This window comes from Taurulus bubalis, assembly GCF_910589615.1.
Source record: "Taurulus bubalis genome assembly, chromosome: 8".
NCBI classification, from domain to species: Eukaryota; Metazoa; Chordata; class Actinopteri; order Perciformes; family Cottidae; genus Taurulus; species Taurulus bubalis.
Window position 1 is genome coordinate 10,870,534 of NC_136596.1, and position 14,216 is coordinate 10,884,749.

The 14,216-nt window shown below is 40.5% G+C and overlaps 3 protein-coding genes across 4 annotated transcripts; 1 reads left to right on the forward strand and 2 right to left on the reverse strand.

The window, feature by feature from the left end:
* Positions 1-772: 772 nt before the first annotated feature.
* On the reverse strand, positions 773-8,238 carry mvk (mevalonate kinase; the record flags this gene model as incomplete). Its single annotated transcript, XM_079222063.1, has 10 exons — positions 773-1,345; positions 3,191-3,344; positions 3,515-3,634; positions 3,982-4,072; positions 4,219-4,264; positions 4,419-4,522; positions 5,492-5,647; positions 7,007-7,151; positions 7,613-7,760; positions 8,161-8,238. 10 exons carry the CDS (start codon positions 8,236-8,238, stop codon positions 1,194-1,196), a joined length of 1,194 nt encoding a protein of 397 aa, XP_079078189.1. The 3' UTR covers positions 773-1,193.
* Positions 8,239-8,722: 484 nt separating this feature from the next.
* mmab (metabolism of cobalamin associated B) lies at positions 8,723-10,499 on the forward strand. Of its 2 annotated transcripts, none has more exons than XM_079222601.1 (9): positions 8,723-8,843; positions 9,127-9,185; positions 9,286-9,379; positions 9,475-9,532; positions 9,633-9,705; positions 9,797-9,894; positions 9,984-10,048; positions 10,148-10,207; positions 10,288-10,499. In XM_079222601.1, the coding sequence occupies exons 1-9, from the start codon at positions 8,740-8,742 to the stop codon at positions 10,370-10,372; spliced, it is 696 nt and encodes a 231-aa protein (XP_079078727.1). In that variant the 5' UTR covers positions 8,723-8,739; the 3' UTR covers positions 10,373-10,499. The 2 variants fall into 2 exon arrangements, with proteins under 2 accessions (XP_079078727.1, XP_079078728.1); XM_079222602.1 differs by having other exon boundaries at positions 9,988-10,048; positions 10,288-10,416.
* Positions 10,500-10,873: 374 nt separating this feature from the next.
* Positions 10,874-14,159, reverse strand: aldh3b4 (aldehyde dehydrogenase 3 family, member B4; the record flags this gene model as incomplete). The annotated part of the gene is made up of 10 exons (XM_079222226.1): positions 10,874-11,073; positions 11,166-11,265; positions 11,364-11,530; positions 11,613-12,002; positions 12,082-12,163; positions 12,688-12,773; positions 12,860-12,980; positions 13,303-13,413; positions 13,505-13,700; positions 14,110-14,159. 10 exons carry the CDS (start codon positions 14,157-14,159, stop codon positions 10,874-10,876), a joined length of 1,503 nt encoding a protein of 500 aa, XP_079078352.1.
* Positions 14,160-14,216: the final 57 nt, after the last annotated feature.

The window sequence follows — 14,216 nt, forward strand, 5'->3', positions numbered from 1 at the left end:
TCTTCTGTATCTGCGGCATTTGCAGAATATTTCGTAATGCTTAGGAGGATGAGCAATTAGGTGGAGGAGAATTTGGGAAAGCTGGTGTGTGTGTGTCAGCATAAATATGTGACTCACAGAAGGACGCTGGTTGTTGATTCACATTTTAGTGGCACTAATCCAGCGGCTCCAGAGAGGCCACACACTCCTGCTGTCCCCCTCTCCCCATCCTCCATTAGCAAAACAAAACAGCTCGTTGGGCTTTAACTGCAGAAACGAACAGCGCACGGCATGCATTATTTTTGACATTTAAAGAATTACCAAACCCTTAAAAGATAATTCATACTATTTTTCCAGAGACATAAGATAAATAAATGACAGAAAAGTATTTGTTTTAAGCATTATTTTGTATTTGCTTTCATGTTAAAGGTCAATCTAAATAAAACAATAGGTTGAATGATGATTCAAAGCAGCATACATATGTTTGTATAATAACTCATAAGAACGTTTTACATTATATGCAAATAAGAGTATATTTATGATATTTCCATTGTTTCCTGGTCTTACCAACATTGATAATGATGCAAAGAACTATCAAAGCATAGATACTTTGATAAACCTTTGTAGAATGATACAATCTGAATAATAAACATTGGATTTTGTTAAAGAAGAAAAAAACAATTAAATGTATCAATAATTTTCTGTAAAATAACCACCGTCACTCGAGCGGTTATCTTGCATGGTACAATGCCAAAAGGTGAGCAGTTAATGAGTGACAATCTTCTGATCCATTAAGATGTGTTGGCCCCTTTGCGCTTAACATTTGGATGAAGCTATAAATGAATTCTGCCAGTGCTTCACATATATATTAATCGATTTATCAGAGCCTCTGACCATAACATTTTTCCCTTTCATAAAAGGCATTTGTGCAACTCCGATGCCATCTAGTGGACAAAGTGCTCAATACATATCACTGTGTCCTTGAGTAGCAGTCATTTAAAAATGAATATCAGTAATGTGTTATAGACACAGTTGCCTTGTTGTTAGTTTAAAAAATATTTAATTGTTAGGAAAACTCAGGAAGCTCTGTCCAGCTCCACTCGGTGTGCAGCTTTCCTCGGTCCACTGGTCGCACTCCGTTAGTTGAGCATACCTCTCAGGTCTTGAGGTAAAAGCAACAAGAAGACAACGTGTCCTCTTGTTCGGCCACAGTCTCAGTAACGGTTTAAAATCTCCAGAACTTCCTCCTTAACAGAGAGCGCAGAGTGCTGCTGGACACCCGCCCCGCCAATACTTGTTTCCCAGCAGTCGAAGCCGCAGTCTTTCATGTCCTGCATTGTAGTCTGGACAACAGAGGAGTCCGTTTCTACAAAACAAACAAGTCATAATAAAGTCATGTCAAAAACTGTTATGTCAGTGCAGGCTACAGTTATACATTAAAATCAAAATGAATTACAAGCTAACGAGACAGATGTTGTTTGATGTGTTTGGTGTCCATGACTACACAGGCTACAGTGGGGCTTTCAGGGATGAACCTGTCACAAACAGCCAAAGGACAACAACCGAGCCACACAAAACCTCTTCACCGAAGTCAGTAACCTCGCAGTTCTAGAAAAATGAGGACTCTGGCAAAAAAAAGGCATTTCCCTGCTGTTTTTTGCAAATTAAATAGTCTTAAACTGCACAGTGATACGAATGCTAACCACACGTCCAGCTCAAATTCAAAGATTTAGATGCAATAGCAGCTCTAATGCAATGATAACATAACTTGGTGCTTTCTTCACTCAAAATGCTTGAACACTGACTCTCTGAGAACATTAGAGAAGACAGAAACCAGATGATCTTTTTGAAAATAGCTGCAACTCACACAGATGGAAACGCTTGCTGAGAAAACAAATAAAGAGCATTTGAAAATATATTTAGAGGAATTTACGCGTATGAGAAAAAAAAGAAAAAAGAAAATCAGGCTGCTACAGGCTGCAGGCATAAACAAAGACTGAACTTGCAGATTCTTTGCTTGTTTGTTTTGTCAGAGAGAGGATGATGTAGCTTCCTTATAACCAATGCCACAGTAGTACCCACACACCAAAGGACCTCTCTTGTGCAGCCTTCTCATCATTTCCTGCCACTCAAGTTGTTGTTTCAGAGAGGAAGAGTGAGGGAGCGTTTGTGGAAAACAGAACATTTGTTGTCAGCAGGAGTCTGACAGTTTGGCTCATCAACCTTCCCTTATCAAATTCAATCCATAATAAGACAAATCCATTGGAGGATGCAAAAACACTTTGACAAAATTAGATTTTAATTTGAAATAACAAACTAGTTTAGACAACAGGATAACTAAAAACACTGTTATATTATGCATTAAAGGTTTCAAAGTAGAACTATTAATACAGCCTGTAGGGACCATAGAATGATAAATCTCTTCCTCTAATAAGATTCACTTTTTCATGGCCAGTCAACCGCAGAGATGAAGGGGCCATGTTTTGCCTCCATGTGAAGGTTTTTTTATGCTCATAAATATCAACTTCAAAAGCTCTTTTAGTTCGTCCTATATAGGCCTTCACAGAAGTGCAGGTCAACATAGAGACCAAACGTGTAGAGTTACAGTTTATAAACTGGTCAATAGAAAACGTCAAGGGTTTTACGCTTTTATATTACATTGTGCACAATGTCCACGTCTAGAGTTACCTGTCAGACCTTCCATAAGAGAATAGAGGAGGCGGTTTGGTCATCTCCTGGAGCCCACAGGATGTGTCCATGTTTCCTGATGATGTTTCTAATTTTTCCAGAGCAGTGTTTGACAAATCATGCCTGTGGTTCATTTTGTTTCGTGGAGCAAATCTTCTTTTTCATTTATTTTGGCACGTTGAAAGGCAGCATCAATCACCTTTGAAGGGTGCCCTATAACTCTAATCTGTTCACACTTTAATTTGATTTTGACAAAGTCAGCAGAAGATGAGAAGTTTAGACGTAGTCCTAAGAAACGGCAGTATATCGTTCTTTGTGTGTTGCATGTTGAAAAGTATTATGTTTAAATTGTGTGATCATCTCCCTTAAAAACGTGTCACGTGTTAATACTATTGCTCTGGAGAAGGCCGAAAGGCATCTGCAATTAGATTTTAATCAAATGTAAAAAAAAAAAGACATAGACCTTTAACGTTTTTCCAAACATTTAAAAGCCCACTGTTGTGACATGGAGGGCCAACAGTACCTGGTCTCAGGAGAGTGATGCCGCAGCCTCCTCCCCCTGCGCCAGTTAGCTTGCTATGGAGCCCTCTGGTCAATGTGACCCGGCACAGTGTGTCCAGGGAAGGGTGCCCCACACCCATCACATTCAGATGGTGCTGGTTAATGTCAATGAGCTCCTGTAAATTATACGACACAGCTGTTGTAAATTGTTGTTAATATTGCCAGAGAATTAGTCAGGTGGATTTTTTTATCAATAGGAGTACGACAGTTCTATTTTGCTGACGTAACGTCTCAACGACTTGTTTCCGATGCAAGAGGCTTTATACAATCTCTTAATATTTTGTACCTCTAGAATATTGTAGTGCTCTCCAGTGATGGGCTCACATGTCATCTCTGAGAGGACTTTCTCACAATTGCAGGAAATGGCATCAACTGAGTCAAGCACTGGGTTCATGATGGAGGGAAACTACAGGGGATGAAAACAAAAATAGCAAATCAACAACCCCAACGTCACCTGCGCACAGCATCTCTACACAAAGGCGTCACTGCAGCCTTTGTGTATACGTTTAAAAGAACAGCTTAGTAGAGATACAGATTGTTAAATGACAGACTGATCTATGTCTGCGGAAGAAATATACACACCTGCTGGTGTCACCAAGGCAACAGCACACAGGGGTGCTGGCTAAGAGTTTAATTTCAATATTTTATGAAGGCACTCAACGCCGGGCTCTGGAGTATCTGCCAAGCACCACCTATTATATTAATTACAGTGTCGGCAAGTAACACACGGGGGAGGAAGAAACCATTTAGTACCTTGTTAATCTGGTCCTTCACCCTGGCAACAAGTACCTTGGTGCTGCGTGGTACTTTGGTATTAGTGAGGAGGATTCTTAATAACGGCACCCTGCGAAGAAAAGCAGACACATCTGCATTCACTTTACTCAGACAATATTTGTTTTCTGTTAGGAATACACTAACAATTTTATTAATTCACTGTGAACTCTTTTTAAATTAAATCAAATTAAAAAAAATGTTAATCAGTGTCATTACCTGCTCAGTGGTATTATCTTCCCGGCCAAGAATCTCAGCATGCCACCTTCAAACAGGGAAATCAAAATCATTAACTAGATAATCATCAAATGATAATGAACAGTGGTGGCTCCATTAAAGAGTGCTCTGAGTCCACGGAGACAACGGGACGTATAACACCATATGTACAGCACCGTGTGCCAGATAATATTGGACCTCACCCCATGTCCCCACAGCGTTGTCTACTCCAGAAGGATTGCCATGGATGATCATTTCCCCTTGGAAAGCCCAGCTGTTGATCCGCTCGAGGTCCTCTTGACACCACCTGCAATTATTTGAAAATTACAGGAGAACTTCTCCATCCCACTCTACCCTACTCTTCACCCTCCTCTCCTTTGCTTGCAGATATAGACAACTACAATGTTTTGTGCCCTCCGCCATTACTGCCTTGCACAGCCTGGGCACACTGAAGCAGAGTTGTGTTGTTCTGATACTCTTGTTTGTTTGTACCCTGTTTCCTAGTATTATTTGTTTTAAGTGTTGAGTGCCTGAATAGAGGATAATGAAGAATGAAAACATCACAAACTATGGACTTAGAAACAGCTGTCAGAACTTCCAGCTCTTGTCTGTCTCAACGGTTAATACAGATCTTCTTAAAGAGCATTCATGTGGGCAAGCATGAGTCTATGTGCTTGAAATCAATTCAAAAAAAGAGGAAAAATATGTCAGGTCACTCATATAGGTCATTTAAAAAAAATTAAGGACAGAAAAAGTGCTGTAATGGGACAGTATATTATTTTGATAAAAATTCAATATTTTTACCATTTCATTTCTCTTTAAGTTCTTTTTTGCTTTCTCTGGTATCATTATCCAGTCATTTGGCTACAACACCAATCTAGTTAAATAAAATGCAAGTTTAAGAAAGAGTTGACACATTCATCCTAATTGTAACATCATAAGCTCCTCAACATTGTATTTTTAACATTGCAGGCCACAGTTTTGGACTGCTTTTTACTGCACAGGCATTCATGTTGTAGTGTTGATCTCAAACATGTATTAGTTTATTTGATTTGAGAAGATTAATGTTGTATTTCAAGGTCTGTTATATTCTCTGTAAACTTAAAAAGAATAACTATTAGTGAGACTGTGTGCACAGACATGTAAGAAATTGGCACCTCTGTGACCCTTTTTTTAGAAGCTATTCATCGTCAGGCCTAAGAATTCTGTCTATGCTCACGATGTAAATGTGCATACAGAGCTTCTAAAAGAGACATTCTTAATATAATGTAATTACCTGGCAGTGTGATCCCACTCTTTGAGAGGAGCGGGGATGGTTCCACTTGCACAGAGCAGAGCTGCACTTAAGCACACAGAGTAGGCAGCACTTGACCCCAGTCCAGCTCCAGTAGGCAGCTCAGACCACACAGTCAGCGTCAAGCTGGGCAGCTCACTGAGGACATACACATACAAACTGAGTCCATGTTTGTATATAAACACGTACATGTTGGATCTATGACTTACTTAATAGTTAAGCAAATAACTATCATTCTCCTTCTTGACTTTACTTATTATTATTATATATAATATTACTGGTACGGTTACAGTATGCACATAACCATGAAGAAGTGTTTAATGTTAAGTAATACATACACTACTTTATGCAACAAAATCTAGCTTGATATTGATGTCAATGTCTGTCGGTGAAGCTGCTTCTGGGCAGACAGGAGAATACTCTAAACTAATTGTCCGGCTCTTCTCGAGGCAAAAACACATCCAGACTTGTTAAAGGCGGCAGTGTGGCCCAGTGCCAGACTCTCATTAGTGGCCATCCTGTCAGAACGCGTCACCTCTTTCAGACACGGCAGCACCGTGTCACCACCGATTAAACCTCTCGAAAACCTGCGGCTCTAATGTTCTTGAGCATTTTCTGTGCTCGCAGGTGCAAATTAACATCCTGCTTTTCTGTCTCATTTTACTATTTTTATTTCACGGTGGAGGGAATTTTTCTGATGCAGGGAACATCACACTCAACTCATCTACATAAATAGTGAATACATTTCCAAAAGGGATTGAATTACTTCTATAACAAATAAACCAGTTCAGTTTAGATAATTTAGTTGATTTAGGAGCTGAACAATTTAGTATCATTCCTCGTAAGCATGTGCTGTAGTCACAACATGTGTTAATCAAATTAGCCCAACCATGACACATGGAAGAACAGATCACAATACACCATGCTACATGTGATATATGACATAAATCAGCTCGGTTTAATTTGAACTGCTTGTAGCTCACAAACAAACTCACAAATTCAGATGAGCCAGGTTGAAGTGTTTTGCCATTAAAAACATATTTTTAAACTTTGCATGTGTCAGCTATAAGCACAGAAAGTAAAAGTTGCTGAAATATTAACAGTTGCATCACCTTCCGGCAATAAGTGTTACAGATGCTTTATATCTTTTTTTTTCCAGCATTTTTTTTCAAGTGTGATGTTGAGGTTTCACATTTCACACTTGTGCTACCTATTAGCTAAAATTAAATTAAATAGTTCATTAGACATACTTATTCTAGGATTTAACTATTGGACAAGTGAGTCTAAAATATAGTAAGGACTCCCTTACAATAGGAAGGCTTGGTTGGTTGGCCTGAAACACCCGGTGCTACAGCTCTGCAACATTTGCTGGGCCTGGTCTCTAGTTTTCTTTAGTATCTAAAGTATCTGTAAAGTGTAATGTGATGTTTGTGTCCCTCTGAGCCCACTAGACAAAATAATAATAAAATGAACAAATTCCGGGAAGAACTATCTCACCCTGATCCAAATACTGAGAGATAGATGTAAAGGAAGGTTAGGGTGGCCATGTTGCAAGTATCCAAGTTTCCATCGGTGACACCAACAAATTCACGCAGTCTCCTCACAAGGTCAGCATCCAGACGTTTCACCTCCTCCCGCTTAGCTGTTTACATGAGTTACAAGACACAGCAATCGTCAGGATCACTAGAATAATATCACAACAACGCACACTTTAATCTGTATGCAAATGACACATATATGATATAGTGTATAAGAAATATTGCAAAATGTATTAATTTGGCCAATGGTAAATTGTCCCAGTTAACGGTATGTCCAAAAACTGATACAATAACAAAGTCCAGAGGTCATATGTGGAAGACGGAGTGTATTGCTGCAATATAACTTAAACAGACATTATTTTTAAATCTGTGGTCATTTATATGATAATTAGATGAGATCAGAGTTAAATGGCCATTAATAAAAAAAAACTTTTGTAGACATGGGAAAATAGTCTCCAGACTGAAATGTCACTGTGTACTGGACTGTGAGAAGCATGATGCAGATCCAACACTAACAATGACAGTGTAATGTGTTCATGATCCCCTGTGCTGCACCATCCCTTACCACAGGAATAAGGAACAAGCTGCTTCAGTTCAGATAGGTCCCAGCAGAGGAATGTGTCAATATTTGGGAGGTTGATGCAAACATTGCCAGCACTGGTGCCCTTCAACCATAAATATGTTCTTAGGTTCAAACTCACAGCAAGAGCCACCTGTAATGGAGCAGAGAACAAATTGGGATTAAATAGTCAGACGTTTCGCCCATTCAGCGCACATTAGTTCAAATAATGTTCCATGGCAGAATTATTATGTTTTTGACTACCTTCCAGGTTATTAGTGATTTCCATGTATTTACAGTACAGTGGGGAAATCATTTGCATGATGAGATGTAAGTTACTTAAATACAACTAGTGATATGAGAGAAGAAAAATCGCATTTAAAAACAACAAATTACACGTTTATATTTGTAGAAAACTGACTAGAGTGCAAAGTGTTTGTCCCTTGTTGAGTTTCGTATCCTTTTTGCTCCGACTGACGTAACGCTACCAGGCTTCACTTTTAACTCAATTACTTGGTATCATATCAGTGAGCTCCTAACCTCTTTCATGTTACCTTTCCGTGCACAACCGCATGCTCTCCGTGGAGGATCGCCTTCCCTGGAGCAGACACGAATAAGTCCTTCACTTGCATTTCTTTGACAGTTTCCAGAGTGCAAAGACAGTGCAAAGATCTGTCCAAAACTTGTCTCTGACAGTGTTATTATTAGCGAGCTTAGCACCTTTAGCACATGTTAATCCTCTGAAGCAGCAGCAAGCGGTTGACAGCTCTGCCCGACGGTTCAGCGACTGTCAAGACTAGACACATATAGAGAGTTTAACAAAGCAGGTTTGGTCAAAGAACATGGACTGAGAACAGACTCTCTTCAACGCAGCGTATTGAAAACATGTTAACAACCCGGCTGACACACGGGAGGAGGGACGAACGTGTGTCTGATTTTCATTAACCAACCGGCGCCACAGCTAGTTGAACATATATTATTTTGTCCAATCAGCGACCACCACTCTCAGACCACATGGTGAGTCAACCAATCGTGCGATGAAAATGAAACGCCCATAAACTACGGATACTACGGAGGGACAAGAGACATTTCCAACTATCGTTCACCTTTAGCATCTGTCCTTTAGCATTAACATGGCTTCGTTTATAATCAAACCTGCTTACCTCCGTTGTGTTGTCAGGACAGGCAGGCTCATAAACGAGCCTCGGACAAGAAACGCATTGTATTCAGGCAGAAGGTAGTTGTACATCCCTGTTCTTTGTCAAAGGAGGAGTGCAAACTCAGTCATGTTGTATCTGTGTATGTAACAGCTAACGTTAGGCAGCTGCTACCCAGGGGTGCTCTTGAAATACATGCAATTTAAGCACAGCTGGAGTATTGTTTAAATAACTGAAACGTTAAAAATGCAGCGTTATATTAGAGTATATGCATGATTGTTATCTGTTGGTATCTTATGTCAAAAATATTGTCATCCAAATCCCTCTCTTGTAACTTCCTCCTATCTTACCTTTTCCCTACAGTTATGCCACTGAAGAAGACAGCAGGGTCCCTAAAATATACACCAAAACTGGAGACAAAGGTTGTATTTCATCTTAACTAGTAAAACAAGACATGTTACAGCACTGTTATCATGCAACGTTCTTACAAAGGTTGACTAAATTTCTGCTGTGTCCCAACAGGTTTCTCAAGCACATTTACAGGAGAGAGGAGGCCAAAAGAAGATCATATTTTTGAAGCCTTAGGAAATACAGATGAGCTGTCATCAGCTATAGGGTAACATTTTAACTTTTCACCTGTCACAGTTGACTTCAGAAGTTGTTATATTGCCCGTCTCACCTAAAGTGACCATGTTGAATTGGACATTCCAGCTTGGCCAGAGAATTTTGCCTGGACAAAGGTCATACATTCACATATCAGCTGGACAAGGTTTGGTTTTCATGCTGTATTTACTAACTTCCTTTATTGCAGACATTGTACATGAGCCAGATATAAGATTTCTGAAAGTATTTTGCCTTTTTCATTGCAGATACAGTGCATTTTACAAGATGTGGGCTCAAATATTGCCACTCCTCGATCATCTGCAAGAGAAAGTCACATAAGTATGCACTTGCTGACTTGTCTAATGCAGTACAATATTGCCTTGTCTGCTTGAAGATCTCATAGGTTTATTTTATCTCGGGTTTTTTTAAGAGAAAACTGCATTTACTGCACAGCCAATTGCAGACCTGGAAAACTGGATTGATAAATTCACAGAAGAACTCCCTCCACTGACCAACTTCATTTTACCTGTAAGCCCATTTGTGCATCTGTGAGATACAGGAGACTAATGAGAGTCCAGGTTTTCCTGTTGCACTAATACTTCTGCGACGCATTTCAGTCAGGAGGGAAGGGCAGCGCCGCTTTGCACTTGGCTCGGACAGTGTGTCGGAGAGCAGAACGCAGGTCAGTTGCAGCATGCTCTTTGTCTTGAATTACATCAAATGAGCCCCTTTGTCTTGCTTTTGCGGCTCAGCAGGTTCTAAACGATCTTTGCCCTTTTAGCGTTGCTCCAATTGTGCGAACTGGTGAGGCTGATCCAGAGGTTGCCAAGTTTTTGAACAGGTCAGTCCAGTGGTTAAAAATGAATGATAACATGGTTTCTCTATTGCACATTCAATAAATTTCCCAACATTTTTACTCAGACTAAGCGACTACTTGTTCACCGCGGCAAGATATGCAGCAACAAAAGAAGGCAACGAGGAGACAATCTACAAAAGACCCGAATGACCATGACATGAAGAATAAGACAGACTTAACTTTGGGGGTTGCTTGTTGTTGCAGAGATTTCACTTTTATTGTAAATACATCAATAAATATGTGGTCCAATTTCTTACTTTGATGCAACTTTCTTCTTTGCATAATGTGGAAATAAAAGCAGTAATAAACTTCACTGTGGCAAATTCTTCAACCATTCAGGCCAATACATGTACTGGTACCTCCTTGTTTTGCACCGGTAATAATTAATCAAACAGTTCCACTTTGAATTGAGTTGGTCATACTGCATCTGAGATCTTCAAATACTGCAGAAGATTACAATTGTCATCACCATGGATTGAACAACCACTATTTATATTGCTCTCACTCGGTTAAATGTGGCTGCACGCCAGTATGTTTTGTTCTCATGTATTTTTAATACAACAACAATAATTTTGCAGATCCGAACTGTTGAGGACTTAAGGTACACCCGGCTTTCTTTCAACACAGCTCCGTTATCACCCTCCCACACCGTCAGAGGATCTGGCACCAGCCCTGGCTCTTCTGGGACAGGGTACTGGCCCAAGTCATCAGAGACAGATTGCGGTCCTCATAGGGTGGATAGCGCAGATAGGTTACACACTCAAACCGTGTGCCTCTTAGCAGGCATGATTTCCTGTGAGAGAAGGTATCAAAGCTGTGGCGGCCATGGTAGGAACCCATTCCACTGGAACCTGTTAAAAAATGTTGATAGTTGATATATCACAAGTAATATTGTTCCACAACTATCTTTTGCATAATTTGAACTTGGCTGCCATCTACTTACCAACTCCACCAAATGGCAGCGCCACCATCAGACTCTGCAGGATGCTGTCGTTGGAGCAGAAGCTTCCACTAGAGGTCTCACTCATTAGCCTTGAGATGACCTGCATTGTCAGAAAGAGCAACTCTGGATCAGAAAACCCATCGGCTGCACGAGGCTCGCACAATTAATACGGTGTCTTCACTTGAGTCTGTCGTGTACCTTGCTGTTGCTGGAATATGCATACACACAGAGGGGTTTCTCTTGCTTATTAATAAAGTCAATGGCTTCCTCCATATTGTTTACAGTCAGAACAGGAAGAACTGGGCCAATAATGTTCTGCTGCATGATGGGATCTGATTCTGCAACCTCCGTCAGAATCGTTGGGGCTTAAGACAGAAAAAAAAAACAAGTTAGCAACAGTATTAAATGTAATGCATATGATACCATTTGCTTAGTTTTTATGCATACCGATATATTTCTCTGCTTCTACCACTTGGCCACCCACAGCCACTTTGCCAGATCTCCACAGCATGTCTCTTGTACGGTTGAAGATCTCTAGATTGACCATGCGGCCATAACTGCGAGACTCTCTGGGATCAGAGCTGTAGAACTGCATCAAGCAGCACTTCAGGGCCTGCATCAGCTGTGCTTGGACATCCGTATGGCACAGGATGTAGTCAGGAGCCACTAAACTCTGTCCAGCGTTGTGAAAACGTGCCCAAGCAATGCGCTGTGCGGCGGTGGAAATATCACAGTGTTGGTCCACATAACATGGGTTCTTGCCACCCAAAATGAGGGTGATTGGTGTGAGTGTGCGAGCTGCAGCCTGGGCAATTCTGCTTCCCTCCTCCTTGTTGCCTAGGGATTGACAGACATCCTTAATGTATAATTCAATGTATAATCCCAAAAATGATTTTATAGCTAAATGTAGCTTTACCTGTAAAGAAGACATGGTCAAATTTAAGTTCCACAACTTCAGGCAAGTCATTCATGCCAGCCAGAATCCCATGGAAACATTCCTTGAGGAAAACAATAATTGTATATATATATATATATATATATATATATATATATATATATATATATATATATATATATATATATAGATAGATATATAGATATATAGATATATAGATAGATAACATGTTTACTGTTTCATTGTAGGTCTTTCCTGCAAATAAATACATACAGTAGGCATTCATCTTCAAAATCATATTTTGAGAGTAAAGTTTTGAGTTGGTCTTGGATGTCTCTCTCCCAGATTTGACCTATCTTACCTCTTTACATTAAAACCGCAGACTTGAGTCTGAACTAATGCCTTCTTTAAAAGCACACAGACCAACTTCCTACTACTCAAAGTGCATTCAAACAAATGAGTCATTCGGCTCAAATTATTGGGATACATTAAGAATTTACTCAATCGCTCAATTTTTTTGCTAAAAGACCTACAAGACATTGCCCTTTATAAGACTTAAAGACAAAAAGGTTCTGCTGTAACTTTCAAATTGAAAATGTCCCATCTTCTTGCTACGTAATTACTCACATTGTCCAAGTAGAAGGGGATGAGACGATGAAGAAGCTCTGCTGTGTGAGCGGTGCACTCACAGGGGCTGATGATTGCACAGTTTCCTACACAAATTTATCAAATATAAATCAGTAAGCCTTTGTGAGGACAAATAATACTAGAATTGAACTGATTAAAAGAGTCTCTGCACCTGCAGCGATGGCCCCGACCAGCGGCACCAGACACGTTTGGACTGGACTGCACCAGGTCCCCATGATAAACACCACCCCCAGAGGCTCACTCAATACAAGACACTCGTCCAACGTGGTGGACTACATCAATCAGACATGCTCAAAATTAAGTGACAAGTGAAACAGAACTCTCAGAGTGAAGGTTTATCGGTGCACAGTTTGACTAACAGAAACAAAAATACATCATAATGCCACTTCGGTCTAACAGAAAGGCAACTGAAGTTTTAAGCTGCTTTGGCGACCGCTCCATTTAAGCTTGTGTGTAAATAAGCGGTCCGTGTAAACTAGACAGCAAACACTTTTTTGTTTCTCGCTTTGTGGCAGCGAGAAATAATGTTCTCTGAAAAAAAGAGTGTGAAAATTATGAATATTCCCAATAACATTATGAAGAAGTTAAACTCACCAGGTTTCTTTCAACGTGCTGCGGCTGCATCCACTTCTTAAGGTTGTTGATGGCATGAAGTGCCTCATTCTTGACCAGAATCAATTCTGACACAACAGTCTCAAACCGTGGCTGGTTAAAAAAAAAAAATCAATTACTAATGGCAATTTTTTATTGTCTCTCGTTTTTGATCAGCACAATGACTGAGTGCTTCACCCCTCACCTTATGGAGGTCCCTTCCAAGAGCATCTACAAAGTCACACTCGTGTTCCTCGAGCATCCGCACCACAGCCTCCAGCTGAGCCAGTCTGAAGACCTCCTTAATGGTCCGTCCCGCTTGAAAGGCGACTCTCGCCCTCCTCAGCAGATCCACACACTCAAGAGGATATGTCTTCAGACAGGGTTCCCCCAGCCTGGTCCTGAAACAGCAGTGTTTTTTAACACCACAGGGCAATTAATAAACACACCCTCAATCCATAGTGTATCACCATACCTTCTGCATGTTAACCGGCCATTCCTCTGACAAGCATAGCACACCCTTTTTTTCCCACTCATGTCTATTCCACTCAGAATTCTCCACTTCTTTTCTGAATAGAGCTAGTGTGCAATGGAGCCAATGCAGCAGCTAAGTAGAAGCCCTACGAAGGGAATATCATGAAAATCCTACTAACAAGTCCAGCCTATCAGGTGGTGCACTAATAATCTTGAACCCAGCCACTTGAGGTATCATGTGGGCTTGGAGGTAGGCCTCTCGCATCAACTGACGGAATCTACACATGACCAAGGAAAAAAGAAAATCGTTATTGTAAACTTTGTGTTTAACGTTACCTTCGCAGCGCTTTGAGCCATCGGGGTGAAGTGCTCGGCGGGCTGCTCATGGCTGTTCTGCAGGTTCGGGTGGGGAGTTGTGGAAGTGCTCCTAACAGCACCTCTCA